At 35.7% G+C, this 17,576-nt stretch overlaps 5 protein-coding genes across 6 annotated transcripts; 3 read left to right on the plus strand and 2 right to left on the minus strand.

Annotated features, from left to right (window-relative positions):
- Window positions 1–50: 50 nt before the first annotated feature.
- Window positions 51–863, plus strand: LOC108970194. Its single transcript, XM_018935435.1, has 2 exons — window positions 51–282; window positions 357–863. The coding sequence occupies exons 1-2, from the start codon at window positions 249–251 to the stop codon at window positions 635–637; spliced, it is 315 nt and encodes a 104-aa protein (XP_018790980.1). The 5' UTR covers window positions 51–248; the 3' UTR covers window positions 638–863.
- A 52-nt stretch (window positions 864–915) lies between these two features.
- Window positions 916–4,248, plus strand: LOC108970196 (WD repeat-containing protein 3). The gene is made up of 3 exons (XM_018935449.1): window positions 916–1,388; window positions 1,453–3,302; window positions 3,357–4,248. Exons 1-3 carry the CDS (start codon window positions 1,231–1,233, stop codon window positions 4,139–4,141), a joined length of 2,793 nt encoding a protein of 930 aa, XP_018790994.1. The 5' UTR covers window positions 916–1,230; the 3' UTR covers window positions 4,142–4,248.
- Window positions 4,249–4,356: 108 nt separating this feature from the next.
- On the minus strand, window positions 4,357–7,249 carry LOC108970202 (stabilizer of axonemal microtubules 1). Its single transcript, XM_018935463.1, has 4 exons — window positions 7,005–7,249; window positions 5,894–6,908; window positions 5,357–5,822; window positions 4,357–4,814 (listed from the first exon to the last, which is right to left on the minus strand). Exons 1-4 carry the CDS (start codon window positions 7,010–7,012, stop codon window positions 4,759–4,761), a joined length of 1,545 nt encoding a protein of 514 aa, XP_018791008.1. The 5' UTR covers window positions 7,013–7,249; the 3' UTR covers window positions 4,357–4,758.
- A 1,036-nt stretch (window positions 7,250–8,285) lies between these two features.
- LOC108970073 (eukaryotic translation initiation factor 1A, Y-chromosomal) lies at window positions 8,286–17,284 on the minus strand. 2 transcript variants are annotated; one of them, XM_018935205.1, is made up of 3 exons: window positions 17,175–17,284; window positions 16,829–17,100; window positions 8,286–8,714 (listed from the first exon to the last, which is right to left on the minus strand). In XM_018935205.1, the coding sequence occupies exons 2-3, from the start codon at window positions 17,030–17,032 to the stop codon at window positions 8,472–8,474; spliced, it is 447 nt and encodes a 148-aa protein (XP_018790750.1). In that variant the 5' UTR covers window positions 17,033–17,100; window positions 17,175–17,284; the 3' UTR covers window positions 8,286–8,471. The 2 variants fall into 2 exon arrangements, with proteins under 2 accessions (XP_018790750.1, XP_018790759.1); XM_018935214.1 differs by having other exon boundaries at window positions 16,829–17,120; window positions 17,175–17,269.
- LOC108970068 (lectizyme) lies at window positions 10,398–12,528 on the plus strand. The gene has a single exon (XM_018935192.1). The coding sequence runs from the start codon at window positions 11,429–11,431 to the stop codon at window positions 12,380–12,382; it is 954 nt and encodes a 317-aa protein (XP_018790737.1). The 5' UTR covers window positions 10,398–11,428; the 3' UTR covers window positions 12,383–12,528.
- Window positions 17,285–17,576: the final 292 nt, after the last annotated feature.

The raw sequence follows: 17,576 nt of genomic DNA on the forward strand, positions 1-17,576 counted from the left end.
ATGATAAACGTTCTCTGTATATATTATACGTTCTCTGCTGTCTGCGCAGTGAATGCTGTTGCATACACTTAGGCGTAAGTAATCAACTTGTATCTACAGATTTATCAGAGACCGTACAAAAATTCTATCAAAGGGCTTATAACAATAATTTTGCATTCTTCAACAATTATTAAATTTAACAATTTTTAAAGTGATTTAAAAAATTATATAAGATAAGAAGATTTTCATTGATATATATTGAAAGAAATATGTCGCATTTCCAAAGCGTACCTGATACTGGAGGTGGGGTTGATTTTATCTTTAAATTGTATGTGTTTAATTTGTGTTTTCACATAAAATTTCTTAAATTTAATCAGATGATTTAGACAACGAATCTGTGGAAGTGTTGCGAGCACGGTTAAACGACATGAAGCGGTTGATGAGTGAACGCACTGCCCAAATACAACAGAATCCGGCCACTACAGAGCAAATATGGAGCACTAAACGACAAACTGCGACAGGAATTATCGATGGCAATTTCCTAAGCGTTGCGTTTGGAGGCGCTCTATTGGTTATCGTTTCGGTTTCAGTGTACGCATTTTACAATTTATATCATGCAATATTGAAGAAGTTTCCTTCACATCATGAAGAACTGTAAAAAGTTAAATGCAATTTAGCGTTACGAGAAAAGGGAGTGCTACTATACACACATGTGCACTTCATTTTTGCGAATACCACACATATATATGGATTCGTATGGCATATGATATCTGTGGTATGTTTCAGTTATACTGAAGTTTACGGTTACATACAAAAACGTTAAACTAAAGGAATTTATATATGTTTGCGGAAAAATACTGAACTACATAATTTTATTAAAATAATATATATGTATATTAATGAAATTTGAAATACTTAAAAATATACAGCGCGTATACCAGAGAACGTATATTTATAAATATATATTTGTTTACGTTTATTTATAAATATACGTTCTCTGATACATCTTGACACAAAAATCTCTCAATTCGGTATACCGAAAATGGTGCTTTTCACCTGTTTTCCTCTGTATAATAAACGTTCTCTGATATGTCATTTGCCGATAAAAACAAAACGAAAACGCAACCGATCACAACACGTGCAACCAATTTTAACAACATATTGAAGTCCTGCATATTAATTCCAATTAAAAATTAACTGTTGTAAAATTATTTTAAATAAAAACAAGAAGTAAATATTTATTGATTACCTATGGGATTGACGAAGCAGTATTTGGCGTATCGGCCAGTAGACAGTTTCAATGTTATCAACAGTGGTCGGGCTAATGTAAATTTTGTTATCTACAATAAAACAGAGGGCCGATATGCACTTGCTGCAGCTGCTGAAAATGTAATTATTTGGGACTTAAGGTGAGGAATTAAGGGAATTGTATTAAAAATTGTATATAAATTTGTGATGTGCATACTTTCACAGATTGGGGGAACGTGCGTTAACACTTCGCCGCGACAAGCAGGAAGTAACGGCGTTGCGTGCTTCACCCGACCGCATACATGTTGCTGTGGGTTACGTTGATGGTGTTGTGGAACTTTTTGATTTGCGTGCTCCAGAGCAATCTATATGCTCGTTAGCTCTGCATAAAAGTGCTGTGTCTGTTCTGCGCTTTGATAATATGGGCATACGTTTGGTAAGCGGCAGTCTTGATACTGAATTGGTGGTTGTGGATATTGTTGAACAAGCCGGGCAGCAACGACTTATAGGACACAATGCGCCAATAACAGATGCACATTTCTTACAACGGTTAGGAGAGCAAAACATTGTTATTAGCAGCTCAAAGGATACACAAATAAAATTCTGGAATTTAGAAACACAATTCTGTTTCAAAACAATTGTTGACAATCGTACTGAAGTTTGGGCTTTGGCATTAATCGGTGATATTATGGTTGCTGGCTGCGGTGAGAGTACGATGAATGTTTATCGACTTCGTCGACGTAATGGTCCAAATCAGAATATTGAAAGTGCTGTTGAGGGCTTAAGTATAGATGACGAAGATACAATAAGTCCTTTAACAGTAACAAACTGTGGTGTAATACAGCGCGCAGGGAAAGGACGTTGTATAAATTTAGTAACCGACCCAGCGGAGCGTGTTATTAGCTGCCATGGTACTAATGACCTTATCGAGAATTTTTACTTTTGCACAGCAGAGGAAGCTAAGGAGCGACTTTCGAAGCGTTTAAAAAAGGCTCGTAAGGCTACAGAGTCAATGGATCATGATGGTAAAGATAGAGAAAATGCATTATCCAAAGGTTTAAGCCTGAGTGATGAAATAAAGCGTTTGGAAAGTATAAAAGTAAAACAGAAAATTAAAACAATTGACATTATACTTGGTGCACAAAACGAATTACGTGTACTTGTCGGTTTAGCTAATAACAGTCTACAACTCTACGCGCTTAATGCTTCTCTAAAGCACAAAGTATCAGAAGAAAGTTTGAAACAGTTACGTGCATTGACGCGAGTTGGGCATCAGTCTGAAGTGCGTTCTGTATGCTTCAGTAACGATTCTCTTGCAATTGGCTCGGGTGCGGGCGAATCATTTAAGTTTTGGAATCGCGAATCTATGCAATGTTTACGTACAATAGCCACCGACTACATATTATGCACCACTTTCGTGCCAGGCGATCGTTATGCTTTATTGGGCATGAAAAGCGGTAAATTGGTAATAGCAGATGTGGGTGCAGCGGATATTATTGAAGAGATACCAGCACACGAAAGTGAATTATGGTCTATCGCCCTGCTTCCCGATATGAAAGGTTGTGTAACTGGTAGCAGTGACACGACGGTTAAAATTTGGACATTCGAGTTAGTTGATATTGTGGCTACAGATGGTAGTGATGAGGTAGATACAACACGCCCAAAAGTACTCTCGCTCTTACATAGAAATACGCTCAAGCTGGAGGAGACGGTATTATGTGTGTGTGTCTCACCGAATATGAAATATCTCGCGGTGGGCTTACTCGATGCAACAGTGAAGATTTTCTTCCTCGACACCTTTAAGTTTTATTTGTCGTTGTATGGCCACAAACTGCCAGTGCTCTGTCTAGATATCAGCTATGATTCAACATTGATAGCCACAGGCTCGGCTGATCGTAATATAAAAATTTGGGGTTTGGACTTCGGTGACTGCCACAGATCGCTGTTTGCTCATGACGACTCAGTAATGGCGCTGAAATTCATACCCAACACGCATATGTTGTTCAGTTGCGGCAAGGATGGTAAAGTAAAGCAATGGGACGCCGATTCATTCGAAAAGATTCTTACGCTGCCAGGTAAGATATGTATATACTCGACAGCAATATGATTATTCTTTTATTGTATTATAGGACATATTGGTGAGGCATATAGCTTGGCAGTAAGCCCGAATGGTCGTTACCTTGTGACTAGCGGTTCCGATCGTACTCTACGTCTATTTGAACGCACCGATGAGCCGATAGTCTTACAAGATGTACAAGAGGAGGAGCGCGAAGAGCTAGAAAATCAACAACTCGCCACCGGTGAAGAAAGTGCAGTGCCCCAGCTACCTGGTTTAAAGTTGCCCTCAAGAAAAACTGTGGGCTCGGAAAAGGCTGCAGAATCAATATTGGAGTGCCTAGAGATTTGCAAACAATATGATGTGGAAGACGAAGAGGACAAACCGGAACTGCATCCATTAATGCGCGCTCTGCAAGTAACAAATCCCGACGATTTCCTTTTTACTACTTTAGCTCGTATACGTGCTTCGGATTTGGAGGAAGCGCTCTTGCTGCTGCCGTTTTCCAATGTGTGCGAGCTGCTTGGACGTCTGCCACGCCTAATCGACTGTCACAGCGATCAGATAGAATTGTTATGTAAAGTAACAATTTTCCTATTCAAAGTGCATATGAAACCGATAAGTGCGGCGAAAAATTTGAAACTGTTGCTTAGCGGTTTGGTGCGTGCACTACAGCGGGATGTCAGTGAAATGCGTGATACAATTGGCATGAATGTGCATTCATTGGCGCTGCTGCAACACAGAATTGAAGAACGCGAGGGCGTCGAACTTTTCCGTGAGGCGACGCAGGAGCGCAAAAAGCGCGACAAGAAACGGCGTGAGGCTACCAAGCGGCGCTTAGCCATTAAAATAACATGAAAAGCAGAAAATACTTGCTTTAAGCTATAACGGAACGTTGAAGTACATACATATACATATACACATGTAGGTGTTGTAATTGTTTTATAGATTATACTTATAATTTGGTAAATATAAAATTATGAAACATTTATTATTATGGCAACTATTTTCAATTACAATAATATGGTTTATATGTATATTTCTTTCGTCGTTTTAACAAGCGTGTGTCGTAGTTTATATTAAATTGATATTTTTTAAATTTTTTCGCTTTGTCCGAGTTATTTTTATGATGTTTGAGTTGCTTATGTACAATATTTCGAGAACTTTCTATTGTTTGTGTTTGTGGTAGTATCTATTTATTAGTTAGGAATAGTTAAGAGAAGGTGCGACTAGCTATTGCTATATATATGTATATATATATGAATCTATACACAGCGATCATTATGGATTTAGCAAGTAAAAGTAGCACCGAGTGATTACTACAATCAATCAATGTGGCAATGGCAAAATGTTAAATAATTTTACATTTGATAAGTTACAGTTAATGCGGTTACGAAGAACAAAATTCGATATGAGAAAATAAAACACAGCTATAAATTGAGTGCACATCTTAACAAAATAGAAATGGCTTGGTGTCAATTGCAGATGCCTGCTTTAGGGGCGGAGGGTCCACAGTTCGTGTTGCAACAACCTGAAAAAGTAAATTTGTAGTTTAGTTTTTTATACTTATGTATGTGTGTAAGTCAATTAAAAATGCATGTATGTATATTGCTGTTCCATGAAGAGGAAATAATCAACTGAGAAAAAGAAAAATTTCGCTATGGATAATAAGACTTTTTGAATTAGTTATATTCTAATTTAATAAATAATTTTGGCTTTTGTCAATAGAGGTAGAAAATATATTCATTGTTTGATATTCCAACGATTTTCAAACATTTTTTATAGCATACTTTTAGATGCAATTGACCATATACAAAATTGAATTTAAAAATAGTGAAATACATTTTTAAATATCTACTTTGTTTGTATCATCTAACAGCTTCTACTGTTACAGAATACTGTCTGAAATTTCAGTTTCCATAACTACAGTTAAATAAGCGCCATTTATTTTTAAATATAGCATTAAATATATTAAATAATAATAATCGTTGTAATAACGGTCTAAAGTTCGTTGGTATTGTCGGTCGTCGGCATCTAAAATACATCTAAAATAAATCCGACAAGCACACTTACCTCCGCAACGTGAAAATGTACCAGGTGGTCCATAGCTTAGCTTCTGAATTGTACATTTCTCGATCGGCGCCGTTGGCTTGCAATAAGATGATTGATTCGCCCATGGCATGGCCTGTCGAGGTTGTGGACAATTTGGCAAATAACTAAGCTTATAAACCGTACAGTTTTCGACCGGGCCATCGGCGCGACACACACCCGGTCGAGGCCTAATCGGTTCTGGACGTCTAAATTCACACACATTCACAGGCATATACGAGAGTTTGTTGATGGTGCAGCGATCCATGCTGCCTGTTGCGCGACAAATGAGTGATTGTGGTCGTATGGGTGCTCGACGGCAAATGGGTTTTGGTACGAAATCATGCTTTTGTGTCGTCATATTGTAGAGAGGACCGCACGATTTCAGGCAGTTGTCCTTGGGTCGAATTGGCTGAGTGCGTGCTGCGCAACAATTAGGCTGGTATGAAAGCTGAAATAGAAATTTTTCAAAGAGGCATATACCAACGATATGTAACTTTAACTAAATTTTCATCATCCCACCTTGTGTACAGTGCATTTTTCCAGAGATCCCGTTGGCATGCATATACCCGGCATGGGACGTATCGGTTCTGGTCGACAGCAGCGCGAATCCACTGGCATATAGCTGAGTTTGTATACTGTACAACCGTCGGTGCGATCACTACCCAAAGTTTTTATACTGTGCAATGGCACCACGGGAGCTGTACGTGCCGTACAACAATTTGGCAAGTAGCTAAGATTATACGTCGTGCAGAGATTTTCATAACGTGGCGGTACACATCGTACTTTTTCTGCCCATGGCATCGGCTCCTTCGGCAACGGACAAACCGGCAGGTAACTTAATTTCTGTACGGTACATTTCTCACTGGGCCCGGTGGGTCGTTGTATGTTATATGTCTGAACTATTGGTTTGGGTGGTGGATTCCGGCATACATCCACCGGCATGTATGATAATCTATTGATTGTGCATCGCTCCAATGGGTCACACGGCTTGCATATGCCGTTTACTGGACGAATAGGTGTGCGTTTACTATAGCCCTTCGGTACAAAGTCATGTTTTTGTGAAGTCATCGCATAGAGTGGGCCACAAAATCGCAATCCATTGTCTGGTGGTCGAATTGGTGCCGCTCGTCCGGCTCCACAAGGTGGCAAGTACGATAACTTCTGCACCGTACACGATTCCATGCGACCGGTATTGGATAATATATTCGGACATGGGCGTATCGGTTTCGCGCGATAACAATCGCCACAGTTCGCGAAATACGAACGTTTGTATATTGTATCCGTTTCAAGTGGCGCGGTTGAGCGCATAATGCACGACATGGGTCGGATGGGTTGGGTACGTGGCGGCTGTTGATAGCAACAGCCCGCATAATCGCCGCAGTCGCAGCGGCAATTGCAGTCGCCCCCTGGCGGACACGGTGTATAATCAACCGGTGCCTGACAAGGATCGCACTTGGGCGGGCAGTACTGATCGCAAGCCATGATCCCATCCCCAGCGCAACCGTTACCGGTCGGGCATTGGTTGGCAGCCGGGCTGCAGTTCAGGCATAAAATAACAAACAAAATATGAATATGAAAATACGTCAGCAAAAAATAAATATTTTTATTCATTCCATTGTTTATTACTTACTCGCACATCGGAATGAAGTTTCGGATTAGTTTTTAGAACTGCAGAACTATAGAATGGTCGGGTCCAGAGTTACGATTTGTCTCTGTTTGATTACACAAAAACCGAAGGCGATTCAATTTTGATTGTTTAATTGCTCGAAAAAAGGAATTTTTGATAATATATAACAAAAAACACAGCGGACAAATTTGAAATTTTGTGAACGACAAAAACGGAAATGTGCTCGGTTTAAAGTCGAAAACTGAATTAAAAATCAAGTGATTGCTAAGCAAAGTAAACGATGCGTGGTAGTATTATTAAAAAAAAAAAGTACGCATTTATTAAAGCAACGTTTGTTTTGCTTTCGTTTTTGATTAAAGAAATATCAAGGCACTACTTCTAAAGCACATTACATATACGCAGTGGCAAAGCGATTCTTCAAGGTATGAATGCTGTTTAAATTTTTTTTTAACTAAACAACTAGAGTAACCCGAACGGACAGGGAGGATTACTTCACGAGGGTTTTTTCCGCTACAATAACAACATAGACGTTCTCTCGAGTTGGGTGAAAGTTTCGTTTCAAACAATTGTTAGAATGAATGGGACACAACGCTATCGGCAGCAATATTGTGTTTGCAATTTACGGTAAAGTTCTGGTGATTATTTGAAAAAAGAAAAAACAAGTATGTTTACTTTTTCGATTTATTTATTATTGTTTGTATTTAATTTAATATTATTTTAATCCTAACAAATTGTTTTTCGAATTTAATATATGCATAGTAGGTTATTTCTTTCTGATATCGTAATTGCAAATAATTTGGTGTACCTTTATTGGGGAATGGAGAAAATTTTCCTTTTGGTTTTTAAAATATGTACACAAGTGTATGTGTGTGTTATGTATGTACATAAGAACTATGTATGCTATGTATGGTGTTATACTTAATATAAAACCCAAAAATAACAATAAACCAAAAGTTTTAAAGTTTTATATATTTATTAAACCAACAAAGCCAAAAAAAGTATCTTTCCAAAAGTAAAAATAATTTAAAAATAACTATTATACTCTGTAGCAGGAGTATAACAAACAAATCTTTAATTCAAGTGTTTCACTCAACTTAAACAAAATTTTGCAGTAATTTTTCCCAACTCTTCTATGAGAAACACTTAAGAGTAGGTTAGATAAGGAACAATATCGTTTGCAGCAAAACATTTTCCGAGATCACACTATATGGTGTAGTTTAAAAATAAAAATCTGTTTAATTTGAAAGAAATAAATAAAAAAAAAATTGTGTGTTATTTCTTGGGTTTTTTGAATTTTTATATTTATTGTTATCGCTTTGTAATTAATTACTTCTATTTAAAGAGTGAATTAAATATATAATCTGTTTGTTTCTTGATTTTTTTTTTATGTGAAATGAAAACTTTTCAAACTTCCATTTTACTTAATTCTTCTTCTTTTTGATTTGAAGACTCGCGCTTATTTCTTGTTAATCATATATTGTCTACAGAATCAGCATCATCCTCAGAACTGATCTCATCACCGAATTCGATGTCTTCATCAAAACCATCTTCGACGAATGTAACTGTGTCGTTGATGCGTACCGATTCAGGGAATTCACCGTATGTTTTCAAATTTCTCGCTTCATCTGGTGTATATTTTAAGATGACATCAGCTTTTGAATCCTGATAATCACGGAGACCGACCAAAATGATGTCGCCCTGATTAATCCATACCTGGAGTAGAAAAAAATAATAATTGGTTTTGAATTTATTTGCCGTTAAGTATTATCAGTTATTATTATTATTATATTTATAGATAAAAATGTATTTCTAAACAAGTTCTAGTAAAAATAATTTAATTCATTTACTACATAATTATGTGTCTATATATTATATATTTAAATACATAAGCAATACTAAATATTGCATATAAAAGCCAGAACGTACGACAAATAAATAGCACTGGTACTCAACTAGAGTAGTGACCTACCGCAAAACTCAAATATTTGACTATTCGACAGCATACCATCAGTTGACAAACACAATGGTTATAACACATATGTATGTATGTATAAAAGGGGTTGCACCGTGAAAACGTATGATGATAATAAATTGCCTACTTCTGATATCAAATTTAAGTATGATCAAATATTGTATGATTTACTCATATGCCGAGTTCGTGATATGATATTGTTATTAATGAATAAAGAATTTATTTGCCTTTTCGTTTACGCATGACTAGTGTTGGGAGAGGGAATAAATTGTTAACAAATGTGATACCACTTTTTACTGAAAATTAATAAGCTGCGAAATTTGTGAAATTCTCAGTACTGAAGCGTCGTCACTAACGAAAGGAAATTTTTAATTAATGAGCTTTCCGGTACCCGTCTAAATCAATATTTATATATGTATAAACAAACAATCGTACGTATTTTCTGAGTTAGTGACTCAACATAGAATTTGTTCTGAGATTACATTAAACGAATTTCACAAGCCTTACAAAACTACCCTAAATGATATTTTCACATACGTACAGACATATGTATTTATGCTACATATGTCCCATATTAGTTTTTGTAATTTTTTATTTTTTATTTGCGAAGGGTGTTATAGCTTCAGCGAAATCTACGTTAACGTTTTTTCTTGTATCTTTTTGTTCTGTTGCCGGTGCATTTTCCAGCTGTTAACGATTTTTAATTTATTGGTTGTGATTGAAAAATTCATTATAAAAATAATTCCACAATTTAAATACAAACTGTAAATTCATATCTACTATTTGGTGGTAGTGTATTAATTACATTACTTTCGTGGTGCAGGAGTTTAAGCTGCAAGTCATACTTGACATCTCCCGATCGGCATGGGCGGTGCTGTATGGCATCTGATGCCGTCTTGTTGTGGTGGTTTCACTGTAGCGAGCACCACCAAAGCTCTTTCCAGCAGACCCAAAGGATAATCCCCCTCTATTACTAGCCGAATTATTGCGTTACAACCCTTGACCGAATATAAGATCGGGTTCAATCCGGTTTCATAAAATCAACTAACATCAAACTCTTTCAACGACCACTGAAGAGATTATTTCAAATATGACTTGCAAAATATAAAATTCAAATACTATAAACATACATGAATTAAAGTAAATATGTGAAAATGAAAACAATACATCACAGCAGGTCTTTTTGATTTTTTACAGACTATTATTTAAAATCAAGATTTAGGACTTGCGGTTATTTGAATATTTGATCGTACTTATCGGCAAACTTATCCAGAGTTCTGCTGAGACACACTAGCAAAACAACTTAATACTCAAAAACGTGAATGAAATAGCTAGTCGGTGTATAAATCAAACACTTATAAATAGATAACTGTATATACAAAAACATTTACAAATAATTTACTTTAAATAAAAGAGACCTTTAAACCAAAAATGCTGAGCACAACTGCTGTAAAATCCAATTAAGAGTATCTCAACTATTAGCACCTTCTAAATTAGCTAATACACGCGCGTCTGCGACAGTCTGCTGATAAATAAACAATGTATATATGTACATGCATATGTATGTACGTGAGGTTTCCAGTAAATGTATTGGGGAAGCACCCAAGGTGGCACAAAGAAAAATATCTCAAAATTACGCTATATTAGGGGCCGAAGGTTGTGGGAGGCCACAACTTACGATGTGGAAACACAATGATAAATTGTAAGAATTGTAAGTCGCACGCGTTTCATAAAATGTAGGGTCTTTATATTTGGTACGCTATGTCAATACATTGGAATTTGGTGAGTAAGCGCAAAGATAGGCGCCGTACATTCGCACTCATTCACAAAGCGGCGATGTATAGCGTATATAGTATGATACAAAAACCTATATATGCGCAAACGCCTAAAATGTATTTGTTAATAAATGAGAAATCAGTGGGCAAGCAGTTAGCAGCAGCCTCAGTGGAGGCGCGCATTGATAAGATAAAAGGCCATTCATATGCGCAAACGCAGACGTCTCAGTTGACGTAGACCAACTTCAAGCAAGCATCGCTGCCATTGTCCTAATGGTAACATGCTTAACAACATCTGCCGACACAAATGCTTACGGTAGCGCTGACGTCGTTAAATTTTCACATGTCCGTACAAGACAACGTTATCTTATCAATATCGCAGCGTCTCTGCCGGCTGCAGATGTGACTAGTTACCTATAAAACCTACAAGCTCGTCGTCCGCGATGACAAAACGCTGACAGACCCGAAAGTGAATAAAACTAGTTGAAAAGAAGCAAAGCAAACAAGCTACCGGAATATATCTACTGATCGTACGAAACGCAAATTGTGGTCGCGCAGAGAAAATTGTGAAATTGCGCGCATTTAAATCGTAAACTGAAAGTAAAAAAAAAAAAATCCGTAAACGCCACTTAAAAACGGAGAATTGTGTGTGGAATTGTATTGAGTTACAACAACAAACCATGCTAGTCTGTTGGAAATGTATTTGTCTAATATTATGTACAATATTCATACAAACAATGGTGGTTTTGAGTGCAAATGCACCGTTGCCGGCTAGAAAAGCCCAGCTAGCCGGCATAAGTCCAAGGGCAACATTAGAACTTTTTGATAATCCATGTGGTAAAAAGGACAACAGCAAGGCGTGGACACAGAAACTATTGGCGAAACGCGAGGCGGTGCCACATTCGGCACCCTATATCGTATCAATACAACGGATGACACCAGATGACGGCCTCGTACATTACTGCGCAGGCACTATAATTCACGAGAACTGGATACTAACAGCAGCTCACTGCCTCACCTCAGATGAAACAGTGGAGAACTCCATCATTGTTGCCGGCTGTCATGATTTACGCGGCACCGAAGAAGGCGATTGTGTGCAGGTGCGCACAATTGACCATTATGTGCGACACGAGCTCTATCTTGGAGGCATTAACCCATATGACATTGCGCTCATCTACACGAAACGACCATTACAATTTACAGAGCATGTGCAACCGGCACATTTGCCAGAACAGGATGTGCTGCCAGAGGGTAGTGGTACACTTTATGGTTGGGGTAATATTTCCATGACACTGGTGCCCAATTATCCACATCGCTTGCAGGAAGCTGATATGCCCATATTGGACATGGAACTATGCGAACGGATATTAGCTGCATCGGGTTTGCAACTGCACGAGACTAATTTATGCACAGGTCCACTAAATGGAGGAGTCAGTATCTGTACAGCTGATTCTGGTGGCCCTCTGATGCAGCCTTGTTGTGATGGTTTCGAGGAAGGGTACACAGTTATTGGCATAGTATCGTGGGGTAAAATGCCTTGTGGCCAGAAGAATTCTCCATCTGTATTTGTGCGTGTTTCAGCGTTTACGCATTGGATTACTGATATTATCACGACGGTAACACAGTTCGAATAAGCATCAGCGAATAATTAAGGAGAGAGAATTTGGAGAATGCTAAGTGTGAACTCAATAACGGCCTGAAAACCGAAGACGCTGAGCGTCGAATTGGAGGAAAACAAAATCTCATGAATTTAGAATAAGAAATGTAGTATTAAAGAAATTAGTAAAATGTATCTATTATATAGAACAATTATTATAATTATAAATTTATAAAATATATTTAACTATTTATGTAAGGAAAACATTTTGCAAAATATTAACATAGTCGAAAAAGTCATATAATGAAGAAAGAATAAAAATTTTTATAATATACACATATAAACAAACAAGTATATTTAAATTTAAAAGGGAGGGATACAAATATACAAGCCATACATATTTATTTATGTTTGTTTGTAACTAAATTTTAAAATATATTAAGTGATTTAGAAAGTTTAATTTCCAAAAGAAAAACAGTACAAATTACACTAATTATATGTAAGAACATTATTTAGCATTAATCATTGGTTTTTTTTTTATTAAGATCAAAACCAAAATTTTATAACTCGAAACCATTTGAAATTTCTAACTAAGCCTTCCTATTGTAAAAAATGCATTGAAATCATGATTTTACATAAAGGTATCTCGAATTGGTGGCGCCAACACCGTCGTGTTACTCATTTCATGCTAGTCGAGAATGCTTATCGCGTGATTGACCAAAGGGCAATTAATGGCAAAGCCAGAGTGTGTCTAGATAATGCTTCAGAATACCATAACAAGCATTTCATATTCAAAATAAGGAAAAACGCTATCTTCGAATGAACCGAAGCGATAATAATCCATTCACAGATGCATAAATATTCTTTTGATTTTGATCGTTCAATTCCTTGAATATTGTATCATTACCTTTAATAGTAATCAATGCGAAAGTTTTGAAAAAATCTCGCCAAATAAACAATTTGTCCTACATGAACTCGATTTTGATCGATTAGTTTGAATATGAATATGATATAACGGCGATACCGACAAATAACCATCTTTTTGACATAATTATATATTTTAAAAACTTCATTACAAACTTAATATACTCAGCCTAAACAGTAGAGCCAAGTTATATACATATACAGTAGCTATCGATGACTAACTAATTTTGTTTAGTCATTAAAGTATGAAAAATTTTTGTAATCAATTAAACCGACGAAATGGATAAAACTAAATAATTTATAAAATCTATAGCACATGGCGTGCAAAGGAGGTTTTTAATAGTAAAACCGTTATGCCCACGCCTTTAGCGAAGCGAGTTTCTCAGCTTTCACATGAACACAATACGTCGTGTTGTATTTGTTTTTTTAAGATACTGTCTGTTGAACATTAGAGCACTACAAAAGTAGACCGAGAGGGACAGCAAACGATCCAACAACGAGTCGAAATTATTAAAATTTACCACCGAAATTTGGTTTTTTAATAAAAAACAAAAGCTGTTTTGAAATTCTTTATTCCTGTGATGGTACAATCGTACGTACTCCATGAGTCACCATTTCATCCCAATAAAATTACGGTTTGCACTTCTTAGGTGATGATCAAAACCGGCACGTTACTGTGAATGGGAATTGCTACCTCTTAATTATAACCAAATATTTTTGGCCCGAATTGGATGATGTGAACTTGGATAATATGTGGTTCCAACAGGACAGCGCCACAAGCCACACATCGAATGTCACATTTGATTTATTGAATAGCAAGTTTGGTGAACGTGTTATCTCACGAAATGGTCCAGTCAATTGGCCGCCTTGGACGTGGGATTTGACTACGTCAAGTCTATGGGTTGATGAACTTCGTACGAATATCGAAGATGAAATTGCAGCACTATCGACCGATTTATGCTTGAAAACGTTCGAAAATTGGGTTCAGCGTCATGGTGGCCATGGAAAAGAAATTCCCTACATGATGGTATCGAACGTACTTTCATAGAAATAAATCATTTCATTGATATATATCCCAAACCATTTTTGTTTCATTAAAAAAAAAAAACGTTTGTAGCGCTCTTATCGAAAAACCCTATACATACGTAGAATTATACCTACCATATATTGTTTACAAAGTTATAAATTTCTTTTATATTTATCTTCTGGAGCGAAAGTGTGTAATTCATGTCTATGATTTGCGCACTTTTTGAGCATTTAAATTTGACTTACATAAATAGCTTCTTCAAACAAAATTTTAAGATTTCTGCACAGCTGATATACACATATTCTGACTTGCCAAGTTAACAAACCTGATCTTTTTGGAAGAATATACATTTCAAACATTTGCTTCCCCTGCCTTTTCTATGACCCATTTTTATATTTTCTGACAAAACAGGTTGTTTATTTAAACAGTAGTGCTAGTCGTCATATGTCGATAAATGAAAAAAATTGTTAGATATACATATGTATGTACATATGTGATAAATAAGTATATTTAAGTGATTTACTCTTTCTTTTTTAGTGGGTAGAGGAACAAATTTTTGAATTGAGAAGCGGTAATTGATATGATGGTAAAACTTCTGTGATTCGAATTAGCAATGATATGCAATGCCTTAAAATAAATCAATATTATAGTATAGACGATTATACGAAATTTGGAAATCTTTGCTTCTTTACCATGTGTCTATAAAAGAGAACGTTTATAAGGATGAGTAAAACGAGTTTTAGGAGCAGCATATTCATCAAGTAACACGCACCTTTGGCTAGTGGTGAAGGCAGTTTGATCTCAAATATCCATAAGAGGTCAGGACCTCATAGACCCATGCAAAGTCGGTTATAGATGTACTTTTAAATGTTATTGAATTCGTAGTTTGCAATTTTAATTTAATCTTTTTGTTTTATAGTTAGAATCTATCGGCCTACTATTTTCATGAACACAGTTGTATGTACCAATACATTATACTTAAACTTGTAAGTCTTTTAGATAAAGGATGAAGTTATTTCAATTGCTTTACAAATGTAAATATTTTTATTTGATAAAATTATTAAATAACCTTAATCAAATTACTAGAGCACTTGCGAACATATAAGCTTATCGACCGTATATTTTAAATAAATATGAATTCATTTGTCAGTTATATAATACGAAATATTACATAATTATGTAATTCTTATAAATTAGTAGTCTCCCAATTAAATTAAGGGAATGAAGGATATTATATAGCACTTAACGTTTCCTGAATTTTATTTGTAAGTATTTAGAAATGACAGGTTAGCATGTTGTTGCATGAAAAATTTTCTGAAATCAATCAGATTTATGTATGTATAACTAAGGCAAATTTCATTTTTCATCTTTCAGAAATCTCAAAGCTGCAGTTACATCTTGTCTTTTTAACTTGTACTAAGAAGAGGGTGGGATTTAATTAGTTGTCTTAAATTAATGCATAAAATCTCATGAATCTTGTGTCTAAATTTCAAGTTAGTTTAAAACGTTTTCCCACAAGTCGAACCTTCATAACTTTAAATCTGCGGCAGCGATTTGACGACACGTTTGAATAAATTCTGACACTGCAATATTTTTTATTTTCTTGTAAAAGTTTTACATACTCTTCCTAGAATGTTATATTTTAATTTTCAATCGGTTTTAAGAAATTTCACTAAAATATGTCTGTTTTTGCACGAACTAACCCTACCCCCTTACCCGGACGTAACACGATCAAAAATTGATTTGAAATTGCAATACACTCACACTTTTCTACTACCCTAATTTTTGGGACTTTAAGGCATTCTTGATAATTTTCCACTCAAGTCGTGAGGAAAATTGGTGATCAATTTAAAACTGCTGATCACATAGTTATAGATTATGAATATTTCTTTATATTCTTAAATTGAAACTATGATTGATTATCACGGCTGTCAATTTAAATCAATTAGGACAAGAAGTTTCTGAAAGCAAGTTTGCGATCGTGTAACTGCAGGGTTAAAATAAAATAGAAGTGCTTCACTTGAGAAACTGCTGATTCGAAGTTTCGAATGAGTACACGACAAGAAATAATTAACTTAATTATTTTCATTGATTTTTTGGTAATATACGTTTAATGCACTTTTTGTAGCTATATAAATGTCTCTTAAGTTCTTAAAACTTAATCTCAAAGTGAAATTGCAACGCAATAAGTTCACAACAAATTTAGCATTTCTGCAAGACGGGTTGAGGTTCGCAAGTATGAACTTATTGCATTTCAATAAATGTATTTTCTTTGTTATATTGCACATATACAATAAAAATAAATTCACTGTTTATATTATGTAAACATGTTAAAATAACAAGAAACACATACACTATCACTTTTAATGAGAATTGTATGCAAAACATTCTCCGAGTGCTAGACGATCAATGTATTCAGTTATTTCACTAATATACAATTAACATTTTTTTTTTTAATTTAAGCACTTTTTTTTGTTGCACACACATTTAAGAGTTCCTCCCCAACCCCCTACTATTTTCTTCTTAACCTACCTTCTTTCTGAGTTTCCCCCGAATGTGACACAAACGTTTCACTCCGTCAAAACATGTTGCCTCAAGTCGACCATTGCCCAGCATTTTGGTGACTTGTGCATATTCTTGCTGATCCTCCTTGAAAATCAATTCACGTTTTTCGAATTCATTTTCGTTCTTTCCACGACGACGATTTTTACCTCCTTTTCCCTTATTTTTAGGCATTTTGCTGCTGTTGTTAGGCTTACTCCTCTTTTACTTTTATTGGTGGTAATGCACTTTCAATTTAGGAGCTACGGAAAATTTGCAAATTCTTTATATATTTAATGTACCAGATTTCCTCATAAAATGTTGAAAATTTACTTACGAAAATGCTTGAAAACGTCGTCACGAACTTTTTCGCTTCGAGTCTTTCGACAGAAAGGAAAGAGCAATTGTGATGTATTTTGATGTTGACAGTCAGCGCACCTGTAACGTAGGTGCAAGTGAAAAGAATAGTGTTAAAAATGTTGCAGAATGTTATAAGTAAAGATGGCTGCGCAATGATATGTGCGAAACAGAGATATATATATGAGATAATACATAATTGATTCACAAGGTTGCATTGTGTGCCGTGCATATCAAATATGTGCAATTTGCATAAAATAGCGAAAGCAATGAAAAGCAAATATATGCAATTGAAATGAAGTTAAAAAATACCTCTTATTTCTATTATCTCTTTTCTTCCTGTGAAGCATTAAAATTATTAAGTGAAATAGCAAGTAAATAT

The sequence above is a fragment of the Bactrocera latifrons genome, unplaced genomic scaffold (assembly GCF_001853355.1).
Source record: "Bactrocera latifrons isolate USDA-ARS-PBARC rearing strain unplaced genomic scaffold, ASM185335v1 scaffold_106, whole genome shotgun sequence".
Classification (NCBI taxonomy): domain Eukaryota; kingdom Metazoa; phylum Arthropoda; class Insecta; order Diptera; family Tephritidae; genus Bactrocera; species Bactrocera latifrons.

Bases quoted from the DNA above. Each gene is read 5' to 3' on its own strand.
- LOC108970194 (XM_018935435.1), top strand. From the start codon at position 249: ATGTCGCATTTCCAAAGCGTACCTGATACTGGAG. The intron at 283-356 runs GTGGGGTTGATT...AAATTTAATCAG, and splicing joins AAGCGTACCTGATACTGGAG to ATGATTTAGACAACGAATCT.
- LOC108970196 (XM_018935449.1), top strand. From the start codon at position 1,231: ATGGGATTGACGAAGCAGTATTTGGCGTATCGGCCAGTAGACAGTTTC. The intron at 1,389-1,452 runs GTGAGGAATTAA...ATACTTTCACAG, and splicing joins GTAATTATTTGGGACTTAAG to ATTGGGGGAACGTGCGTTAA. The intron at 3,303-3,356 runs GTAAGATATGTA...ATTGTATTATAG, and splicing joins AAAGATTCTTACGCTGCCAG to GACATATTGGTGAGGCATAT.
- LOC108970202 (XM_018935463.1), bottom strand. The intron at 5,823-5,893 runs GTGGGATGATGA...TTTCTATTTCAG, and splicing joins AAAAATGCACTGTACACAAG to CTTTCATACCAGCCTAATTG. The intron at 4,815-5,356 runs GTAAGTGTGCTT...TTACTTTTTCAG, and splicing joins TACATTTTCACGTTGCGGAG to GTTGTTGCAACACGAACTGT.
- LOC108970068 (XM_018935192.1), top strand. From the start codon at position 11,429: ATGCTAGTCTGTTGGAAATGTATTTGTCTAATATTATGTACAATATTC.
- LOC108970073 (XM_018935205.1), bottom strand. From the start codon at position 17,032: ATGCCTAAAAATAAGGGAAAAGGAGGTAAAAATCGTCGTCGTGGAAAG. The intron at 8,715-16,828 runs GTAGGTTAAGAA...TTTCTACTCCAG, and splicing joins GGGGGAAACTCAGAAAGAAG to GTATGGATTAATCAGGGCGA.